Genomic DNA, 23,839 nt, shown 5'->3' on the forward strand with positions numbered 1-23,839 from the left:
AACCAAGATATGGAAACAACCTAAGTGCCCATCCATAGATGAATGATAAAGAAGATGGTGCGCGTGTACACACACACACACACACACATACACACACACATACACACACACATACACACACACAGAGTGGAATATTACTTGGCCATAAAAAGAAAGAAATATTGCATTTGCAACAATATGGATAGACCTTGAGAGCATTATCCTAAGTAAAATAAGCCTGTCAGAGAAAGACACCATATGATTCAATCAAATAATAATAAAACAAAATAAACAAAAATGTCCAGCTCATAGATACAAAGAACACATGGGTAGTTTCTAGAGGAGAGAGGGGATGGTGGGAGGTTGAGGATGGATGGATGAGGGGAGTCAAAGCCTCAGACCGCCCCCTAGACCTGAATCAGAGTTGGTGTTTTAATAAGCTCCCTGAGTGATCAGAGACACCAGAGGAGCTTTAAAAGCAAAAACAAGAACACTAATGCTTGGGTCTTAGCCCTAGAGATACTGAATTAATCGATCAGATCAGGGTGTAGCCTGGGCATCAGGTTTTTTAGAATGCTCCCTAGGTGATTTTAATGAGTACCAAAGTTTAAGAATATTTGTCTATATCCTTGTTGTCAAATGGATGCTTCCAGGAAGGGCTGTGGCAATTTAGAAAATAAAGTTGCTATGTTTTTAAACCTGTACACCCAGGGGAACCTGGGTGGCTCACTCAGTGAAGCCTCTGACTCTTTGTTTTGGCTTACATCATGACCTCAGTCTTGGGATTGAGCCCTGAGTTGGGCTCCATTCTCAGTGTGGGGTCTGCTTCAGAATCTCCCTCCCCTCTCTGTCCCTTCCCCACTCACACACAGGCTCTCTCTCTGTCTCTCAAATAAATAAATCAAATCTTTAGAAAAAAACATCTGCATACCCATAATTCATAAGGGGCCCTCAGTCGGTCACTTACCTGTGACATCTATTCTCTAATTAAGATCAAAAGTGGTCTTCTGGAATGCCTGATGCCCATGGAACAACACCATGCTTACTACTCTAGGCCTTCAAGGCTGAGGTATCTAGTTTTAACCAAGCTTTTCCACTCCATCTTCTTCTATCCTGGCTCATATCAGGCTGACTAGCCTTTTTTCAGTTTCTCAAATACATTGAGCACTGAGTCCTTTGCTGTCTCAGGGCCTTTGCATATGCCTTCTCCTCTTGAAAACTCAACCTAAAGGTTGCTGCTCTACAAGCACTTCTTTAAAGGTGTCTTCCCTGAAGATCCTATAGAAGTACGGTCTCACACTCCCCTCTTTCATTTTTTTCTATTGCAACACACTGTTCTTTTCCATTTTTTAGTAATATTTCCAAAGTTTTTAGTATAAATGTGTCCCAAATATTGCATGGAACATATTAATACTAAAAAATCTTTTTGTTTCTTTGAAATTCAAATTGAATGCCCTGTATTTTTTTTTTGTGCTAAATCTGGAAATGCTATAGATAAGGTATATGACTTTTGAATAAGTGAATAGTGTGCCCAAACTATTCAAGCTCAACAAAATATTGTCCTTGAGAATTTTCAGTTTTGAAGATTCGATACCATAAAGGTAACAAAATATTGAGCTATGTTATAATTCGTAGTATCCCCTTGTGGCGTATTTTTGGCTCTTTCAGGTAATTAGGCATAAAATTAAAATACATGATACTCCCACACTTTTCTATGCTCAGGGGCTGTCAGTTTAACTTGTCCCTTATATCTTGATGCCCTATGCAATCTATAAAAGGCTATGTCATGTGGAGAATGCTTGGTTGTAGTTAAATTCCCACATGGTGATCCAAGCAAAGGTGAGCTTCCTTTAAGCATCACTGTAATTCGGGCCAGCCTTGCGGGCATGGACAGAGTGGCAAACTGTAACCGTAGGAAAGTCTTCAGGTGATAAATGAGTAATTGAATTAAATAACAATCCCTGAATTCTGTGAGGCTCTGAGAAAGTATAGAATAGAGCAATTAGACAGCTTTGAGCACTCTGTGGTACCGAGAGATGCCTTTGAAGAAACTGAGTTTGTTCACAGATGTTAGAGTCCTCATCAAAAGGGCACTTTCAGAGACTAGAAAAAGGACTAGAAATAATTTGTTTGTAATTCCTATTAAGGTCATTACATGAATGTATATAAAAGTAACTAAGTATCATTGTAATATATTACAATGGTAGTAAATGTAAAAATATAGTAATTGCAGATGTTCTGGGGCTGCTGGTGGGAGGTGAACAAGGTTTTTATTTATTTGTTTATTTATTTATTTATTTATTTATTTATTTATTTATTTAAAAGAGAGACACAGAGAAAGTGTGTGTGTGTGTGCATGCATGAGCAGAGAGGTGCAGATGGGGAGGGAGAGGGTGAGGGAGAAAGAATATGAAGCAGACTCATGCTGAACAGGGGAACCCAATGCAGTGATCCATCCCGTGATCATGAGATCATGACCTGAGCCAAACCTGAGTCAGAAGCTTAATGAACTGAGCCACCCGGGCACCCCGGAGCAAGTTTGTTTTTATTTTAAAGCAGATACCCTACAAGTACGGCAACCACAGATTTGGAATATTGTAGAATGACCTTGATTTCATCTAATGTGATTCTTGTCAGTAACAGTGATTGTTTGACATATAACTAAATGCAATTTAATTTTCATGCCTTTATAAGACTGTAAATGTATAAACCCATTAAAAAATCTGAATATACTTAATATGTACAGTATGATGCCAATTATGTTAAAATATGTAAATGAATGCAAAAAAAGAGAAGACTTATTTTAAAATGTCAAGAATGGTTTAGCTGTGTCTGAGTGGTGAGTTTATGAGTGATCTTTATTTTCTTCTTTGTGCTTTTCTGTATCCATCTCCCCCTTCCTCTCTTTTGGGCAAATAACGTATCAATTTTGTCATCAGAAAAAGAGTAATTTAAAGTGTGTGGTGTTTTTTGTTTTTTGTTCTTGGCCACACTCCTACACTGTTGGTAGGAGAATACCTGATACAACCACTTTGGAAAGTAGTTTGGACCCACCTAGGAGTTTTGAAGATGCCATTTCCTTGACTCAAGGACTTCAGTTCTAGACATGTATTGTCAGTGGAGAACATGTATGCATGAACGTGCATGGCCGCAACATTTGGAATGTTGCACAACTGGAAGTGATCTGATGTTCTCAGCTGCAGAATGAACACACTACAGTGTAAACACTCAATGGACTATGCATGGCAGTGGAACAGAGAACACCAGAGTTACCCATAACTCTGTGGATGAGCCTCAGAAACATAACATTGAGCATCACAATGTGAATGTAATTAAGGCCACAGAACTGATATTTAAACATGATTAAAATAGTAAATTTTACCTTATGTGTATTTTACCATCATAACCACCCCAAAACATGACTTTAAGTCCAAAAGCAAATTATAGAAATAATATGTACAGGGCAGCCTCAGTGGCTCAGCGGTTTAGCGCCGCCTTCAGCCCAGGGCCTGATCCTGGAGACCCGGGATCGGGTGCCATGTCGGGCTCCCTGCATGGAGCCTGCTTCTCCTTCTGCCTGTGTCTCTGCCTCTGTGTGTGTGTGTGTGTGTGTGTGTGTGTGTGTGTGTTTCATTGATGAATAAATAAATACTCTTTAAAAAAAAAAAGAAATAACATGTACAGCACAAAATCAAACCTATAGGCCAAAACTATGAAATTATTTATGGATCTATATATTTTTTAATGAAACAAAAAACCATGGGCATGATAAACACTAGATTTAGGACATTGGTTACTTCTATGGAAGAAAAGAGGGAGATAGGATTAGAGTTGTACAGGTACCCAGCAGCCAACTGTATCTGGAATGTCTTATTTCTTTAAAAAATCAGAAGCAAAAATGGTGGTGAAATGTTAAGGTTTGAGACAGCTGGGTAGTAGGCATGTGGGTGTCATTACATGACTATCTTTCTGTGTGTTTGAATTGTATCATCGGAAAAAGCCCTATAATCTTTGTTAAACCATGTGTCCCATTTTTCTCCTTTGGTTGGAACTGTAGATGGTCATTAGCATAGACAGTAGCTGTTAAGGATGTGTTGACCAATGGCATGATGCTCCCTAGCTGTGTGGCCTGTTCTTACCCTTCAGAACTTAAATAGCCCATAAGACAGTGTTCAAATGTCTCTCTTTTTTCAAGTCTGCACATTTTAAGATTGTTTCTGCTCATCTAAATCAACAGTAGCAGTAAAGGACCTTAGATGACGTGTGCACTGGTTTTGAAGGAGTTGGCCATTTTTAATTCTATCTCTTCATCTCTTCATCTGTTAGGTTGCTCTGTTCCACCCTGTGGCTCTGTGCTTTTCCTTCTTGACTTTCAAAGCTGGTTACTTTGTTTAAAAGGCTGCTTCTTTGGTCGTCTAGTAGTTAGGAACTGGCATGCTCTTTTACTATAGCAGCCAATGTTCCAGTGGGACTTAACTCCATGATTAAGGCTACAGACTCAAAGTGCCTTGCTTCAAACCCTGGCTCTCACAGACAATTTGCTTTATTTTGAGTTATTTTATTATTTATTTTATTTTATTTGGTTCCATTTTTATTTTTTATTTTATTTGGGTTTATTTTGTTTCACAAAATGGAGTTTAAGTGACAAAATAAGTTAAAATACTTAACTCCAAGCTCCCAACTAATAAGCCCTCAGCAAACCTTCCTTATTATTCTCATGGTCATAGCTGTATAATATATTTTGCTCTCAGTTTCCACTGCTATAAAATGAAGGGCTTAGTCCAGCACTATCATACTGTTAATATCAAAGCTAGTTTTATGATAGGCAATTAGTTTGCTGCCCCTTCTAACAAAGACGATGAGTGCAAAAAAGTAAAACATTGATAGATATGAAAATTCTGACCCCTCAGCAAAACTCTGCCTTGGGATGTCTGTCTAGAACACAGCCTCTAAAATGCCCTCATCCTGTTTTTTAGGCAAATTATTGGTCTACGAGTCTATTAGTGCTCTGTGAGGCTTCTTAAGGCAGTCACTCTTATTCTTCTCTGTAGTCATAAACTGTGACCTGGTCCAAGGGATGTTCCTATGAAATGTTTGATGAGTGAGTGAATAAATGAATGAATGGCTACAGTCCATAGCATATTGGTTTTAATGATATGCTGGACATTCTGGGTGTTGATTAAATCTTGAAACATTTAGGCTTTGTACTGAAATTCCATCCTAGGGGTCATTTGGCTGGCTCAGTTGGAAGAGTATGCGACTCTTGATCTTAGGGTCATGAGTTTGAGCTCCACATTAGGTATAGAGATTACTTAAATAAATAAAACTTAAAAAAAATCCCATCTTATATTTGTCCAAGGGTTGGTCTAATAGGGCATTTCATTAAAACCCTACTTTAAATCTGTACCTTTTTTTTTTTTTTTACCTGTGTGTTTATTTTCTAATTTATGAGTCTATGAGTTCTTTAGAAGAAAAGTACTATGTGTAAACTATACTGGTGACTTTTCATTGTTGTGATTTATTAATTAGTCTGGAAAATGCTTCTAACAACTTTTCCCTGATAATCTGAGGACATGAGTTTTATTTCCAAATCCTCCCTCTCTCAGAGCTCTTTTTATTAATGAGGAAAGTGTAGGCTGGCTCTCCTCAGTCTTTATTCCCAGATACCATCAATTAAAGGGAAATTAAAGTCCTTTTCCATTACACGTGAGTTGAGTAATTTGTTAACTGTGGGGATTTTTCATAATCCAGAAGTTCTCTTTTTATTCCTAGATGATTTTATATTCACTAAAAGCATACATTTGGAATAGTTCATTACAGGATGGGGTTGATAGGATGAAAAACAACTTTTTAGTACGTACCCTAAAATTAGCTATATTATGGTTAGCTGAACTTTGTGTGTAGATCATTGGAATTCCTGGTGATTTCCCTCCTCCAGGTATAGAGTCATTGACTACTAAAGCTGGAGGTCACCCAGTCTAGTCTTTTTATTTTGTTAAAATTGAAGCCAGAGAAAAAGAGATTTTCATCAGAGCAAAATTGTTTTGATCTTTTCCAATAGCGAACGTTATAAAACAAAACAATAATAGAACAGGCTAACATATTGCAAAAGGGTCCAATTTTGTTTTATCTCCCTCTCTAATTCTCTGCCTCCTTTCAACTCTCTTGCTGCAGTGAAAAGCTCAAAAGATGAGCAAAAAAGGAAAGAAGAGGTGAAATAAAAACTGGGTTATTGATTCCTGAAAAATTGAAACTTGTATATGATAGATAATATTCACACGCCATACAAAAACATCAGGCTCACAGCATGTTGTGGCTACTCTTTATATTTGTTTTTAAATAACAATGATCACCAAATGGAGGTACTTGCTCATTTTATCACCTACTAAGAAGGCTCTTGAGCTAATCCAACAACTTGATCCCAAGGGTGATGGCAGAGGGTTTCCTTCCTCTGGTGCCATCTAGGTCCAAGGTGGAAGGAGTGGAGGAAGGGACAGCCAGGGCTGCAGATGATTATAGCAATGGCTCAAGCACACCTCTTATGCATGGGCTCCCTCAACTTTGACAGGTATTTGTCCCATGAAACTCCAAATTACTATTTAGAAACTTTGACTCAATTTAACTAAAGATGAAAAATCTATCGTGCATTGAGAAATGGCCTAAACAGAAAGATGAGCAAAACACACCATTCTCCTCAAAGAGGTAATTTTTGAGGGCTTTTCACCTCCAGAGGCAAGGGCCCTTTGGTGGTATTAAAACCTGCATTGGTCCCCAGTCCTTATGCTTTAAATGCATCACTCTGTCCTGATAACCATGGGGACATCAATTAGCGGTTATAGATGTTGGCAACTAAACTGGAAGTGTCTATTACCAATATGTCTTGTTTACTTCCTAATGTTTCAACATTATGTTGTAAATACGAGATTATCTAATAATTATCATTATTAACTTTACAAAATTCATCTTTTCCAGCCAGATGTAGACATTTTGAAAGATTAGAATATTTTAAAGTCTTGCAACTAATCCCAGGTGATTAGTAATATAATTTGACAATGTAGTTAAGAACAGTAATTTAATTGCTTTTTATCTCAATATCTCACTAGGAAGGAAAGACTAGTCAAATTAGACAATTGGGCTTTAGTAACCTGATACGATCTTAATGTAAATTAACAGTAAACATTTGAAAACAACAGAGGAGATACATTTTTTTTTCTTAAGCTTGGGTAATTGAATCCTGATTCAAAATGGTGCTTAGCACTAGAATGTAATATACTACCTACTGCTCAGTCTATTATCATTATCTTTTGAACCCTGTAATTGGACAAACAGACATCTATTCATAATAATAAGTTTGTTCAAAATCATCTGTTTGCTGGAGTCTGGGGTGCCCACTGCAGTCATATTGAACTAAAGGCAAAACTGCTCACCTTATCCTTTCCATTGTTTCCACAAAGTACAGCAACACTATGCATCTGGACAGTCCAGAGAATCTTCCCAAAATTATCAAAAACTCAAAACCCAAACCAATTTTTCCTGCATTCCGTGAAGGGGCAACATAAATTGTATTTGCTGCAAGAGGGGCTGCCATTGAATCAGAGCCATCCCCTGCCTGGAGAGTACGCGCATAACTATGCTTAATGTAGAACTAGGGCAAGCAAATTGCCTTCTGGAATTTCCATTAGATCCACCCAGTTAGTTGCTTTATTTATCCTATCACTGGTTTTATTTTTCAGTGATACTTTAGTAGTTATGTGCCTTCTATCACAACTATCCAAACATCAGGCTGCATAGGGGTCCTGCTCACACAGGACCCCTTCTAAGAGATTTAAATGGAAAGGCAATACAAGCCATTATTGGTTTATTTTCAGTTTTCGTTATCAATAAAACAAGAAATCAGCATTTTCATGCTGTGTAAAGCCTTCAGGGAAGTGCAATGTCGCCGTCATTATTTTTAGACCAGGCTGCTGCCTGCCCCCACTAATACAGATGGAATGATGAGTCCATCAAAATTGAGATAAAATGATGAAAGAAAGCATCAGAATCGCAGAGTGGGCTGCTGCCCTGGTCTGCTGTGTGGCTCTCTGACAATGTCCCTTTGAATTTAGTGGAGCCTGGATGGTAGAGACCACAGATCATGACAGAACATAAATTCGCCTCATAATGAGATTAGTAGGCAGGCAAAATAAATGTCCTGCTGTTATGTTAGAGGCAGGCTCTAATCTGGTGTTTTCCTTGGAAATGATCATTTCCTTTGCAACAGGGGACCCATTGGCGTAACTAACTTAAATCCGACAGATTCCGTTTTGCCACGTGGTTATTTTTCATCTTCTACTGTCTTTTTAATAGCAGTTCTGAGGAGGCGTGTAAATGAGTTGTGAGTCTTAAAGACTATTACGGAAGTGAGTTATGGACGACTATGTTCATGATCATCAATCCTGTTTCCCAGACTCCCCTTTTAAGAAGACTTCTGTGCAACCCTTCTCCCCCTTCTAAACAGGAACCGGCTGTGGAGGAGGTGTTGTGACCCCCAGGGTCCTCTCACTCTAGCCTTAAGGATCAAAGGCAGAATAGGCTCACTATTGTATTTGGGGTATTTTTTTTTTAATCTTTACCGCAACTCTACTACTTAAAACCACTGGAAACAAGTATCACATACTAAAGAGCCTTAAAAAAATGCCCAGATCAAGTGAACCCACATAGTCTCTGAGTAGAACAAAGGCCTTGAGTATGCAGCCTGATTGCAAAGGACTTTTTTGGTTTTCAGCAGAAGGCAATCTCACCTGGAGTACAATACCCTCCTCTCATTAAAAATGCAAGATAGGATCTCCTCCTGGATCCTTTCTGCAGAACCTGATGCAAGTTCATGGGCTGTACTGTCCTTAGCAGTGAGTGGCATTTAATCAAAGCCTTCTGTGAAATAATCTCAGAGTTTCCTGAGCCCTGTAAAGTCACCAAGAGAGTTAAGAGGTCCTTTCAAAGGAATGGGATATCAGACTCTGAACTCGGGAGCATTTGAAGCTTCTGCATAGAAGGTATCATAATTTAATATACCCCTATTTTCTCTACATTTTCTCAGGCCAGCCTGGAGATTCTTTACTTCTCTGTGAAACCACCCATTAGGAATAAATCATTTGCTCCTACCTTGATTCTTCATGGTTTCTGATGTATTGTTTTCTGAGGTTGGAATGAAACCACAGAAACCTGTTATGTTTGCATATGCATTTTACATTTAGTTTATGCAGTGATTGATGAACATTAGCTCATCTAATCAAACAGTTCCCTTTCTGCATCTGGTGCTTCCATTCAAAAACTTGAACCACAAATCCAGCTACTAGGAGGGAGAAAAGATATTTTGGCCCCATTTAACAAGCTTTTTCTTTCAACCTCCTACTTTCCAATGGTCAAAATTGTATCTCTACTTATATATTTTTCTATACATCTGACTTGTAGATGTCTGCAAGTTTCAAGTCAATTCTGCTCCCATCCTGTTAGCCCTCTGCTCATCAGATGAAACAGTTCAATGGAAGACAGAGTGATTTTTGTTAGGTTCATTGGTATTCTCTTACAACTTATCGTGTCATTCCTTATTTCTTTCTTCCTTGCCTAACCACCACTCTCTATCACACCCCTGGGATTGTAATTTAAATTGCCAACGGTAACTGAATCCACTTTACCAAATGTCCAGTGTATTTGTCACGTGTTAACGATTTTCTAATGGCATCCCACGCGTTAAACCCTCAGAGTTTCTGTTAAAGTTTCACGTCAAGTAATCTCCCTGAAGGAATCCCCCAAATGATGTTTGCTTACCTCATATAAATGAACTTGTTCTTGGGTGACGGCAAAGATTAATAACACGTTATTTTGCACCAGTTTATCAATGAGTTGTCCAATTGTTGGATATTCCTAAAATTGACATAGAGATTTTAAGTAGCATTATAACACAAGTATGTAAAATAAGGAAAGGAACATTTCTTTCAAAGATGTCATACTGGGCTTGGCATTTCAGTTTGGCTCTAAGTAAACAAGTACACGATTAGCATTAGTGATTTCATTGGTTTAATAATTGTTTTCTAAATCTTGTAAATCCAATTAATTCCTAAGAGTCAGTCCCTGGCAATGTGGTGTATTATGGTCTGTCACTTCTAAAGAGAACGCTTGGTATTTACTTAAAGACTTATAGTGTGTCATATTTTCAAGGGTAGAGACTCATTTCTTCGAAGTGCCACTTGCCAGCAGGCTCAAACTGTAGAGAATGTTGGAGTCAGAGGAGGAGCAGCTGGATGATGACAGATGTGACTGAGATGACTCAGGTAGCTCAGAAACTCCTATTAGAATTGGATGAGGCTGGCGGAGAGCTGAGGAGGGGACAGCCTGCTGAGGAATGACACACTACAGTGCCTGTGTCCATCTGATTTGAGACATTCATTCCTGCACCAGTTTGGGGTTTGGTCTTACTGACTTTTTGATGTCAGTAATCAATTTTATGGGATCCTGCCATATCTTTATAGAACAACTGAAAACATATCGTACTTTTTTTTCGTTGACACATTCATTCCCAAGTAATACGAGTTCTTTAAAAAATAGAGAAGGCACAGATGATCAAATTCGAACATGGCCTCCACTTGCCAAAGTTAAAAAATGTGTAGAGCCTTTGGCTATTGTATGACTCCAAATGTGGGTAATGTACAAAGAGGAGACTCAAATGAACAAGAGTAGCTTGCAAGCAATGAAACTAAGAATATGTTGATCATGAAGTCAGCTAAAGTGGAAGAATGCTGATAAGTAAGCCTTCCTGTACACTAGTGTGTTCACATATTCTCAGCACTCCGGGAGTATTTCTACCTAATGTCTTCTTTAGGCCCAAGATTCAATTTGAGGGAAAAGGACAGTTTTGCCTAAAATATTCAGGTAAATGATCCAACTGCATATTTGGCTGTGTAATATGTGCTTGCCATCCAATCTGGATTTTTATTAGTAAACAGTAGAAGAATCCAGATAATATAAATCTTCCAGAGTGTGACATTTTCAGTGGTCTCTGCTTTTTCAACTGCCCAAACACCAAGAATCCTTCACTTTTCAGCCTGAATCCCCCCAATTCTGGTCCCTCCTATCTCTGTGCTCTTGCACTTTCCACTGCTGTGGGTGTGTAGCAAGGATCACACTACGAAGTCCTTCATAGGTGGGTAAATGTGGTTTTCTATTTGATCTAGGTCAGTGGCTTAATTCACACACAAGGTCAGGGACCATGTCCTATTATTTTGTGTCCCCAGGAGCCAAGCCCAGTGTTGAGCACATAGGAATTGCTCAAAGGACTCAGGGAACTATGCTGTAGACAGGCATGGAAATAACCTTTCATGCATTTATAGCAACTTACTAAGCAAAAATGAATTGAACGTTTGATAAGAAGGTCCTACGAAGCAACAAGTAGTGTTTGCTTCTACAATCCTACTTTGTCCAAGATGTCTATTAATGGGACATTTGAATAGTGGCAAGAAAAAGTAGTAAGAGTTTGCATTTCACAATTTCTTGCTACTCAAGGGCTAAAAGACAAAATGTGGCTACTCTCATGGATATTGTAATATGGAAAGGCAACTTATGTGATAAAGTTTGAGGACTACTCTCAGTCAAAAGTTAGGGGAAAACACTCACCTTGAAGTTTAGAAATTTAAGTCAAGGAATGGTACCAGGTGATTTATGAACCTTTTTTTTTAACTGATTACCATCAGTGTATTAAATATGTGTGTGTGTGTGTGTGTGTATATATATATATATATATATATATATATAATCTCACTGAATTATTTTTTTAGAGAATAGTTTTTCCAATCTGATATTAGTATTCTGGGTTCTCTTCTCTCTCTCTCTCTCTCTCTCATTTCTATAGCACTGTCATTTTAAGAAGTCACTTAAATTCTCCATGTCATATTTTCCCAACTGTTAAATGGGGATAGTATGACCTTCCTAGGTTGTTGCTTCAAAATTCAATTTTATTTCACACATAGTCAACACCCACTGTCTTCCAGGCACTCTGCTGGCAGGAAATAGAAATAATACACCAGTCCTGGTCCTGAGGAATGCATATTAGAGAAAGACAGACAAACATGAGTAAATACATTTCCACATAGTGATGGATGAGAAGACATCTATGTACTAGAGCGAGGGGAGGGATGATCACTTTGAGGCCTAGCAAAGGGCAAAGAGGGCTCTTTGGGAGCAGTCATGATTGAGTTGGGTTTTAATGAATAATTAAGAGTCTCTCAGCAGCCTAGGAGGCAAGGGCATCCCAGACAGAGAGAACAACACATGCGCGAGCAGGTCCATACAAGGAAAAGAGATACATGGTGTTCTGGTGAGCATCAAATATGATTATGTACATTAAAGACCTCTAAAAATTTTACATCATTTTATATAATTGAAGAGCTTTTTTTCCCCCCTTTGAATGTTGGCAGTGTTTTTAAAATGTTTTCAATGACAAAAATAAGCCAAATGTGAATAAGTATCAGCCAGGCAGTACTTGACAATTGTTCCCTATGGAGCACCATGATGCATAAAAGCATGACATTATTTAGGAGGCCTAACTCCGGGACCCATCATTCACAGAAACACCTAGGTGATGGTTGTTTGGGCTTCCGTTCCTTTTTCTGCAGCTATTTTGAGAATAGAATGAGCTGACTGTACTGCTTTTTACTGACCTTGGGCTCTTTGAAAAATCAGGGAGGTTCTGAGATCATTCAAGCTGTAGTAGCCCCAAACTGCTCACATTAATCCCCACTACCCACCTGTGCTCCTGTGGGAAGCTCTAAGGGCAATTTGTTAATCTCAAAGCAGAAACTGCACAGTTTTCATCAAAACGTGCGCTATTTTGCTAGAGTTGCAGTGATTATTGCTTCGTTTGCCTACTTGCAGCCCTGAAACCAGTGTAGAGTGCAGGTTACACACCAAGACAGTTGACATGGAGTATTCATTCTTGTTGTCCAAGTGACAGAGTCCATCGTTAGGAATGACGATGCCTGCCAGTTTGCTGTCCATTCCAAAGTGAGAATCGGCATCGCTCACAAAGACCAGGAGATGGAGGGAGTCATTCCGCCAGCCAATTTTTTCCTACAGTGAGAAAGAAACATTTGGGATTTGGGTCTTTATGGGCTAGAGGCAGGCATTTATTGAGAGTGGATCAATTACGATTGGATATATTCAGATTATAAAAACTATATTGCTGATCTATCTATTTTGGCCTTTTTCATCTATTGCAAGTTGATAATTATTAATTTATTTAAAAATGTGAAATTCCATGGTATTTGCTTCTTCGTGGATAACACTTTCAGATGACTTATGCTTCAGAAAAATAGTTCCACTATAATCACTATTCAGTTGATCTTGATTCGTACATAGTTAATTATTTTTATTGTCCAGCTTTCAATTTACCAGAAAAATGAGAGGAGGGAATAAGGGAGGTCTTAGATGATCCCAAATCCAAGCTGAAGCAAAACTAGTAAGAATGCAAGACACAGGAACTTAAAAGTATGCCTGTTTTATTAAAATGTCACCCAACATTTAGGCACATTTTTCTCTTTCTACTGATAGCACCCCAAAATTATAAATGTAATACAAAGATAAGAATTTCTTATCAAAGTATGACCCCCAGCATATGGCTATTTAAGATGGTCTGTTTGTTTCTTTGCAGAGCTCTCTCCTTTAATTGATATTAGTCCAGGAACTGGTAGGACCAAAGCTCATCCTGGCAGCACTATCCCATCTTATTCTTTTCCTTCCTTCCCTAATCCCTTGCCCCTTCCCCAACTTTCAGGACTTTCAGCCCTGTCTATTTCCTGGTATTTTCTAGGAAGAGCTGTCATCTGAAGACAGGGGAATCATTCCCTTTGGTACCTGTCTGATTGTCAAGGAGAAATGGTGTTCCCACATTGTTGTAGGGACAATGAAGCTTCTGATACTTATTTTGTTGGTTCAAAACAATAGATATCTCATCCTATGTAGAGTTTATACTGATTCAGGGCATTTTTACTTTTTCCATTAATTTCTGCCTGTAATTTTTTTTACTTTGAACATGGTTAACTCAAAACTAATCTAATCAAGGGGCATCTGGGTGTCTCAGTGGTTGAACGTCTGCCTTTGGTTCAGGTCATGATTCTGGGGTCCTGGGATTGAGTCCCACATTAGGCTCCCCAGAGGGAGCCTGCTTCTCCCTCTAGCTGTGTCTCTGCCTGTCTCTCTGTGTGTCTCTCATGAATAAATAAATAAAATCTTTTAAAACCCCCCACAAACTAATCTAATCTTGATCTTTGAAAATTAATCATACAAGACTATCATTTTAACCAATTTTTCCCAACACTAGTATAATTTTATTAGATTATTTGTTTTTTTTTTTAAATTTTTATTGGAGTTCAATTTGCCAACAAATAGCAATAACACCCAGTGCTCATCCCGCCAAGTGCCCCCCTCAGTGCCCATCACCCAGTCACCCCAACCCCCCGCCCTTATTAGATTATTTGAATATCAGGCATAAAAAAGTGTCCATTTCAACATGGCTGAATTACAAAATTTTGGAAATTCTGTTTTTTAAGAAATGCAGAAAAATGCCAATTAAAGGAAAGATGAAATAAACTAAGCTTTTCAAAGTAGATTTGCTAATAAGAGATGCAATTTGTGTTAGCCCTCAGCATACCTTACACACAGCAGCTTGCATAATTGCATCAAATCCTCCTTCTGGTGTGTCAATATTAGCAGAAATTTTCTGATTCTTCACAATTTCATTGAATCTTTCAGCATCATTCGTCAATGGCAAAATGTGTTTGAATCCAAATGTAGGTAAGCAGAAGTATGGAATACTACTGCAAAAATAAGATGTGAAAATGTTCTTAATGAAATATGATACAACACACAAGTAATGGACCTCGTAGCCTAGCAACTTCATCTTAAATGAAGATGGATTTGCCTCAAGTGCCTGACTCTGGAACTGGGTTATGAGTTTCCCTGTTAAGCTTGTTTCAGCACCTCCCACCCACCCCTTCCAAATTGACCGTATTAGCTACCACTTAGAGCTTACCGTGTGTTTTACTCTGGCTTAAGCTCAGATAACAGATAATCAGGTCAGACTCCCCACTCCTCTATGTGTGTGTGTGTGTGTGTGTGTGTGTGTGTGTGTGTGTGTGTGTAATCACTACCTTCTAGTGCTTCTCAACCAAAATCTACCATTAAGTTTCCATGATGACAACAATTCCTTTGTATTCTGATAGCTTAAGCTGTTATCAAGTATGAGTCACCTTGTAGCAAGATTGAGATAGCTGTCGTCTTTCTTCTCTGCTCTTTCCTATAGTCCCAGTACTGCCTGCCAAGGGCCGAAAATCAGAGCAGGGCTCTTGGTTCTGGAACTCAACTCTACGACTGAACAGACTCTTTTGGACCTGGCTAGGGATAAAACTAGCATTAAAACAGTTGATATAATGGGATAAATGCCACGTTAGGATGAAATCTGCCCCAAAGATACTGCAGAAAAGGCTGATCATTAATTCAGCCACGTCTTATTCTGGAAGCCAGTTAGTAGTTGTAGATGAGACTTTGGACAACTTACTCGACCCTTCTGAGCTTTGGGTGCTCATTTGTAAGAGAGAGATAACAAGATAGAGCAGATGTCTCAAATATAGTCCTTGGACCAGCAGCATGAGATCACAGGGAACTTGTTATAAATGCAAAATCTGGGGCATTATTCCAGACTTACTGAGAGAAATGTGAGGAGTGGGCTCCGTGATGCATTCAAATCTTCCTGATGCATTCTAATGTTTGAGAAACACGTGCATGGAAGTATACAGACAAGAAGGGGAGCCCCCAGCGAGGTTGTGCAATGCCACCTGGGGAGAGCTAGAGTGGCTTTCCAGGTTCAAGAGACCATGTTGCCACACCTGAAGAGCTGGAGCATCTTTCAGAGAGAGGCACCTGTTCACCTAGTTCATCTGCCTGAGGTGTACAGCCAATCTCCTATATTCACAGATTCCATATATGCGAATTTACCTACTCACTAAAATTTAATTTAACCTCCAATTCAATACTTTTCAGTACTTTCTGAGTCCCTCATGTACACACACAGAATGGCAAAAAATTTGAGTCACCTGATTCGCATGTGCCCAGCTTAAGTGAAACAAGGCTCTGTGTTCTTGCTGTAGCTCTCACATGGTAAACAAGTATCCTTCTCCTGGTCTATTTGGCATGACTCTTTTTAATTTTTTTTTGTGCTTTTTGTTGGTGATTTTGCTGTTTAGAATAGCCTTCAAGTGTGGTGCTGAAGTGTTGTCTTTCCAAAGTGCAAGAAGGCTGTGATGGGCCTCCCAGGGAAAATATGTGTGCTAGATAAGCTCTGTTCTGGCATGACCTATATAGTATTGTTGACTGTGAGTGCAATGCTAACGAATCAACAGTATATATTAAGTTGTCTTTAAACAGAAAAACACAGGAAATAAAGTTAGGTATTGATCAATTGTGGGGAGAAAACGGCGAGAGGCTCACATGAGCCTAATCCTGTTTCCCCTAAGAGCAATAGTTTAGCATTGGCTCAGTCAGTGTTTGAGGAGATTTTATAGAGTAAGATTCCCATTATGATGACAATCAGCTATACAAATCAGAATGACTATGGTTCATTCACACTGAGAAATGGAGCTCTGCTGGGACCAAAATGCTGGTGTCGGCAAAGGTAGCTATTTTATTCCTGTAAGTAGACTTTCATGGAAAATAAATTGTAATCCAAAGTGTCCTCAGGCTTCAGAACAAGGGGAGTTGAAAGACCCCAGCAGTCTGAGATGTCCTAAGATAGCCATCTCCAGAATGGATGCTCTTGGTCATATCTGGCTTCTCCCTCACCTGTGGTTGGCTTTCTCAGCTAACAAAAGTTTGGAAGCCCTCGTAGCCAACAGGACTGGAAACTCTGGAAAGGCCTGGGTTAAGGCTCTTGGATGGATATGGCCCATACTCGCCTCTGGGATTACTCTTTCTTGGAATTCCCCTAACCTACCATGAGTAAATCTAAAGGCCTGTTCATTTCTTTCAGCTCTGTCAAGACACCTGGTCTGGTAGGCCCAGGAGCCAGCCTGTAACTTCTAGGGAACTTTTTGTATTTCCTTTAGGACTCATTATTTTTAACTTTAATCCTCAGAAGGCAATCTTATTCTCTTATTTTAATATCTTGCATTAACTTTCACTAAAGCTCTGAAGTGCTGACCATAGATAGTATCTACTTAGTAGGATCGTTGGAAGGCCTGAAGGAGGTAAAATATGCAAAGCACACAGCACAATGAGCTTTTTAGTGCTTACTAAACATTAATGTCACTTTTTATATAAATCACTTTTACAGAGTCAAGCACAGATTTGAGGACAGATTGGATTTGGCCAATGACATCTCTAGAATCATATCTATTTTGTCCTGATTAAAGTAATAATACATGTTCACTGAAGAAAATTTGAGTTAATATAAAAATATAATTATTTAATTACGGAAAGATTTATGAAATAAATTTTTAATAATATATTATCAAACTGTGATACATCTCATAATAAAATTTGTTTTTATTTTTTTCCTGATATTTTTTTCTCTCATTAATAAATAAATAAAATCTTAAAAAATAAAATAAATTAAAAAACAAAAATATACTGGTTGATTAGTTTAAAATGGCATCTTAATTTAATTTTTAATTTCCATTTAATTGCTACTAAGACTGCATACTTGTTCATATTTATTGACAGTTTGTATTTCTTCTTTTGCCAATTGCCAGCTTACATCTGCTTATTTTCTTATTGGGATTTTTTTTTTAAGATTTTTAATTTGTTTATTCATGAGAGGCACAGAGAGAGAGGCAGAGACACAGGCCGAGGAAGAAGCAGGCCCCATGGGGGGAGCCTAATGTGGCTCCCAAGACCCCGGGATCATGAGCCGACGGCAGACACTCAACTGCTGAGCCACCCAGGAGTCCCTTTTTGGGAAATTTTTTATTTCCTAACTTAATTTTAAGAACCTTTTCTCTTAAAAATATTAACCTTTTGGGGCACCTGGGTGGCTCAGTTAAGCGTCTGCCTTTGTCTCAGGTCATGACCTTTGGGTCCTGGGATTGAGCCCCAAATAGGGCTCTCTGCTCAGCAAGAGAGCTCAAGCTCATTGTGCTCAAGCTCATTCTCTCTCTTTCAAATAAATAAAATCTTCCTCTGTGCTCAAGCTCATTCTCTCTCATTCAAATAAATAAAATCCTTTTAAAAATATTGACCTTTTGTCTTTGTGGCTTGTCTTTTAATTTTGTTTATGCTGTTTTTGAATATAGACCTTAAAACTATTTATATAGTTAAGTGTTCTTCAACCTTCAAAAATGAGATGTATTTTAAAGAATTATATAAGGAAGAGGTTTAATTTTCTTTTCAAATTGTTTCCTATTAAATGGCAATGATTTAGCAGTTGTTCTAATTGCTTTGATAGCATTTAAAGTAGTTGTGTGCTGGAAGAAATTGCATTCGATTTAGAATAAAAAGACTGAACAATTATCTATTCTTGCACAAGTTACTTATCACTGCTGGGCCTCAGTATCCTCATCTGTAAAATGAGACTGAAAATACCTACTTCACAAAGTTCTTTTGAAGGTTACATGAAATAAAAAATATGTAACTATGTGAGGTGTACCATTGTCCCTATAATCCAGCTGTTCTCAGAAATTGTTAGTTTAATCTTTTATTTTTTTTTATTTTATTATTATTATTTTTTAATCTTTTATTTTGGCTGCTTGTTTACACTGTACCAAAATGGCATTTGAGCACCTTCTGAAACCAAAGAACTGACATTCGTACCTTTTTGTAAGAAATTTAAACCTTTGTTGGTTAGAATTGCTAGATAGATCCTACCGGACTCTGTGCTTTTGGAAAGTGGAATGAAATGTTAGTTTAATTCAGTAAACAGACTCGTGCGGAGAGACTCATGTAGCTAAAGCAAAGCAGAATGTCAGACTTGGGTCATGCCAGCAAATTTTGAGTGGAGACTCCCCCTGTTTTGGTCAGAATTCTTCCTCTAACAGAGGCTCATATTTGGCTGTTACTTTCTTAGCATAGCAATTGAAGGAAGTAGGTACTTATCACCAAATAATTTGATTTTGAGTCCCTAGATAACAATAGATTTGTATTTAAAATGTAGAATAATTATGAAACACAATATACGAAAATATTTATATTTTTGTTAGAATCTTAAATAAATATACATAAACTAAGATTACAATGATACATACTAAATGGCTAACATCATCTTTTTGAATGGGATTAGAAATAATTTCCATTTTCCTTTCTTTGTCTGCATTCTCACATGGGATTGTTATTACCTTTGCAATAAGAAACTATTTTTTACATTCAAATATATTTATGTGTGTGTACATGTAAGGAATCTAAGCATTTCATGGTTTTGCTTTCTCTTTTGCAAAACTACAATGAATCCCTTACTGTTGGTGTCATATTAAAAAGCAAACAAAACACAAAACAAAACATAAAATGGAATGATGTTAAAAAAGAAATCTCACACAATGTTTGATAGAGGAAGAAAATTTGACCTTTTTGCTATTAAATATTTTTAAATGTACATTATAAACTACTTACAAATATGAAAATGGAGAAAATATATTTTTGTTACTTTGTCTCAGATAATAGCCTAAGGAAAACTTCTTTAAAAAATGTAAGCCACTTAAGCATTCTTAAATGGTGAAATAAAATTTTTTAGTGACTCTACATCCAAGGAAGATAAAGAAAGAAAGCTACTCCAAAAAGCATTAAAGATTATGTGGGTGCACAGACCCACAAAGGTTCCTGAGACATTTTCAGAGGGGTCTTTAGGTCAAACTATTTTCTAATAATAATAAAAGATTTTATTTGTCTTTTTCATTGTGTTGACATTTGCACTGATGCTGCAAAAGCAATGGTGAGTAAAACTGCTGGTCCCTTAGCATGAGTCAAAGCAGTGGCTTGAAACTAGCGAGTAGTCCTTTTGATTTTTTCCTGACAAATATTTATCATCATAATAAAATTGCTAGTTTCACTTGATTATCCTTGACAAAGCAGTAGGAGTTATTAATTTTATTAAGTTTACACCCTTGAATATATGGTTTTTTTTTTTTAATATTTCTGGGGCACCCAGCTGGCTCAGTTGGTAGAGCGTGTGACTCTTGATCTCAGAGTTGTGAATTTGAGCCCCACCTTGGGCATGGAGCTTACATAATAAATAAATAATTCTAAAAAGATTTCTGTGTAACTACATGGGAAGTATTCATCAGCATTTCTGTAGCACACCAAAGTATAATATTTATAGTGGAAAAAATGTTTTGCAATTGTTTGATCTAAACTGGCCCTTTTTTATAGAACATTTTTACCCAAAAGAATGTTTGACAACCAAACTATTATTCCAAGTTGTATATTTAGTAGACATGTTCTTAAATATGAGGAAAGCCTATAAGTTCAAGGAAAACAACTGTCAGTATTTGCTGCCAATGAAAAATTTGAGGTAACTAGAAAATTAAAATTTTGGAAAACTTTAATCTGCTACCCATGAGATTAGTAGCTTTTCAGTACTTCAGGATTTATATGATAAGATTTATGGTGGATTAACAAGTGTGACTCTTTTGATACTATGTCATGAATGTGGAAGATCTACACAATTCACTGAAACAATATTTTCCAAATTGCCAAAGTACTATATTACAAAATCACATACATATGTGAAAGAGCCATTCAAAGTGCAAGATAGGGGCACCTGGGTGACTCAGTCAGTTAGGTGTCCAACTCTTGGTTTTCGCTCGCGTCCTGATCTCATGGGTCAGAATCTGACCCTGTATCAGGCTCTATGCTCAGCACAGATTCTGCTTGGGATTCTCTGCTTCCCCCTCTCCTTCTGTCCCTACCCCCACTCATGTGCACACGTGCACGCTCTCTCTCAAATAAACATAAATAAAATCTTTAAAAAAAAAAGGTGCAAAACAGACCAATGGCTTTATGAAAAGTCCATTGATATTGTTCATATTCCAGTTGAAACAAACTTTTACCTCTTGTCTAGTTTGAATGTGGTATCAAAGAAAAATGTCCACAGACATTGCAAAAAGATATCAAATGTTTCTCTTTTCCACTATATATCTGTGTGAGGTTTGACTTTCTTCATTGAGTTCAACCAAAACCAAATATTGCAACAGATTAAATGCAGAAGTTATGAGAATGCAGTCATCTTCTATTAAACCAGAAATTTTAAGAGATTTGTAAAAATGTAAAACAGTGCCACTCTTCTCGCTAATTTTTGTTTTGTTGTAACAAATATAATTATTTTTAACAAAGATGTGCTTTTATAGTAATGTACAGTGTGTTTCTTATTATAATTACTAAATAAATGAATTATTATTTTAAAATTTTCAGTTTTGCTTTCTAATATGCTGAATATTGATAGATATAACCCACATAAACTAAAGCTCTTTGGGGTCTTAATTTTTAAAATATAAGAAAGTCCTGAGATCTAAAAGTGTGAGGACTCTAGCTTAAAATAACTAGTGATACCAAGAGTTGATGAGAGGAAGAAAATTAATACATGTTTGTTATATTCTGAGCTTGTTCAGTTCTCACAATTATCCTAGGACGTGAATATTATTATCACCATTTATAGATGAAGAGACCAAACTCAAAGAGAGTATGTCCAAGGTTATGATTTAAACCCAGGTCTAAAAACCTCCACACTCTTTCCTTTTACCTCTCATTGCCTTCCTACTAAAGTACATTTTATTCCATAATTATAAGGTTTGGATTGATCAAAGGATTGACTTTTATGTTTGGTATTTGCATTCTTGGTGTGTATATGTCTGGGAGGTGGCATCTGGACAGGGAAAGTGGGAGAATTAAGGATGTGATGGGCAAGGGAAAAATAGAATGTTGCAGTAAAGAATTCATTATTTATAATTTTAACTAATGATGCATTTTGCCAATAAGAATAAAAGAAACACTTTTAGAAAATGGGAAAATATTGACCTTCCAGGATCAAATATGTTATCTTCTTTGGGGCCCCATTCACCACACCAAGTGCAGTGCTCTGGTCTCCCCAACTTCACTCTGTTGGTATTGGTAGTAGCTACCATTTATGGAGTGCTTCATGGTCAAGCCTACTACCAAATGCTTCATTATCTCACCCAATCCTTACAACCACTTTGTGTGATTGGTATGGTTATTCCAAACTAAAGCTTTGAGAGTGATATAGTTCACTTAAGGTGATGTTATGTGAGTAGATGAATCAGAACTAAATCCAGGGCTGACTGCAAAGCCCATGCTCTTACATCACTGTGCTATACTGCATTCCTGCTCTCCAAAGAATTTCAGCTTTTTGAGGGCTGGGTGCAAATCTTTTTCTTCCAGATATCCCCACTCCTAGCACAATGCTTGGTACATAGTTGGAGCACAGCAAATTTTTGTTGAATGAATGAATGAATGAATGAATGAATGAATGAAATGCAGTCAGAGCTATGAAAAGCCAAATTGCTTCTGCTTTCTTTCTTCTTTCTTTCTTTCTTTCTTTTTCTTTCTTTCTTTCTTTCTTTCTTTCTTTTTTTAGGAACCTGATTAAAGACAGGGTCTTACTGTTAGATAATCAGCTGCCTGCTTAGCTGAGCCATCTGTTAATTTTGTTTTCTCTGGTAACATTCCTTACTCATTGTTTCCCATTGTCATTATTGTACTTCATATTACTACATCTTATCTGACCTGTGACAGAAAGAATGATTTTAAACAAGCTCCCTGAGGCAGAGGTAGCACTTTGAAATCCTAAATGAAACTACATTACTGGACTCTCTACCAAAGCTTATAATTCCAGGAGAAAGACACCTAGCATACCAAAGATCTAAATAGCATAGATTTTAAACAGGTACAACATTCTCTATTAAAAAAAAAAGAAAAGCCAAAGCATTAGAAATGCTTTTATATTAAGCAGTTAGGAGGCTGTTAGAACCAAGTTTATTTCCCTTTACAAGTGAATCAAACAGGGCAGCCCTGGTGGCTCAGCAGTTTAGCGCCACCTTCAGCCCAGGGTGTGATCCTGGAGACCCAGGATCGAGTCCCACGTCTGGCTCCCGGCATGGAGCTTGCTTCTCCCTCTGCCTGTGTCTCTGCTTCTCTCTCTCTCTCTCTTTCTGTCTAATAAATAAATAAAATCTTAAAAAAAAAAAAAACACAAGCGAATCAAACAATTGATAACAGTAATCATACCTTACTATTTATTATACAACATAAATCTGTTCTCTAGAAATCTGTTTGTTCAGTGTTGTTGGAACTGCTAGATGCCACTTAGTATCCATTCTTTTCTTCTTCCCTACTAACAGAATTCTGACTTTATTTGGGGTAGCAAATGCTTCTCTTTGCAGCTAGCAGTGACCATGTAACAAAGTCCTGCCAATGAGATATAAGTAGGTGGGGAAAATTTCTGGCAAAACTCCTTAAATGGAGGAAATAAAGTTCAACAACCATTTAAGATTTAAATAAATTTTACCAAACAAGGAATAGAAGGGAATGTCCTTGATCTGATAAAAGTAATCCAAAAAGCACTAGCTAACAACATAATCAATGGTGAAATGTTGAAGATTTCCTCCTAAAATCACAAGCAACACAAATGACATCTCTGTCTACCTCTTTTTAAATACCTTTCTAAAAAAGATTTTATTTATTTATTCATGAGAGACACACACAGAGAGAGAAGCAGAGACACAGACAGAGGATGGAGCAGGCTCCATGCATGGAGCCCAACGTGGGACTTGATCCCGGGTATCCAGGATCACACCCTGGGCCGAAGGCAGCGCTAAACCACTCAGCCACCCGGGCT

The 23,839-nt window shown here is 37.6% G+C and overlaps 1 protein-coding gene across 9 annotated transcripts in view; it reads right to left on the reverse strand.

Moving 5' to 3' along the window:
• ITGB6 (integrin subunit beta 6) overlaps window positions 1–23,839 on the reverse strand; it is a 128,801-nt gene that overhangs the window by 42,311 nt on the left and 62,651 nt on the right. For 8 of the 9 annotated variants that reach the window (XM_041722844.1, XM_041722845.1, XM_041722840.1 and 5 more), the window contains 3 exons: window positions 14,660–14,825; window positions 12,919–13,080; window positions 9,787–9,882 (listed from right to left, as the gene is read on the reverse strand). In XM_041722844.1, coding sequence (XP_041578778.1) covers window positions 9,787–9,882; window positions 12,919–13,080; window positions 14,660–14,825 — 424 coding nt within the window. The remainder of the gene's footprint in view (window positions 1–9,786; window positions 9,883–12,918; window positions 13,081–14,659; window positions 14,826–23,839) is intronic. The other variant, XM_041722843.1, reaches the window with a different exon arrangement.

Source organism: Vulpes lagopus, chromosome 11 (genome assembly GCF_018345385.1).
Source record: "Vulpes lagopus strain Blue_001 chromosome 11, ASM1834538v1, whole genome shotgun sequence".
NCBI classification, from domain to species: domain Eukaryota; kingdom Metazoa; phylum Chordata; class Mammalia; order Carnivora; family Canidae; genus Vulpes; species Vulpes lagopus.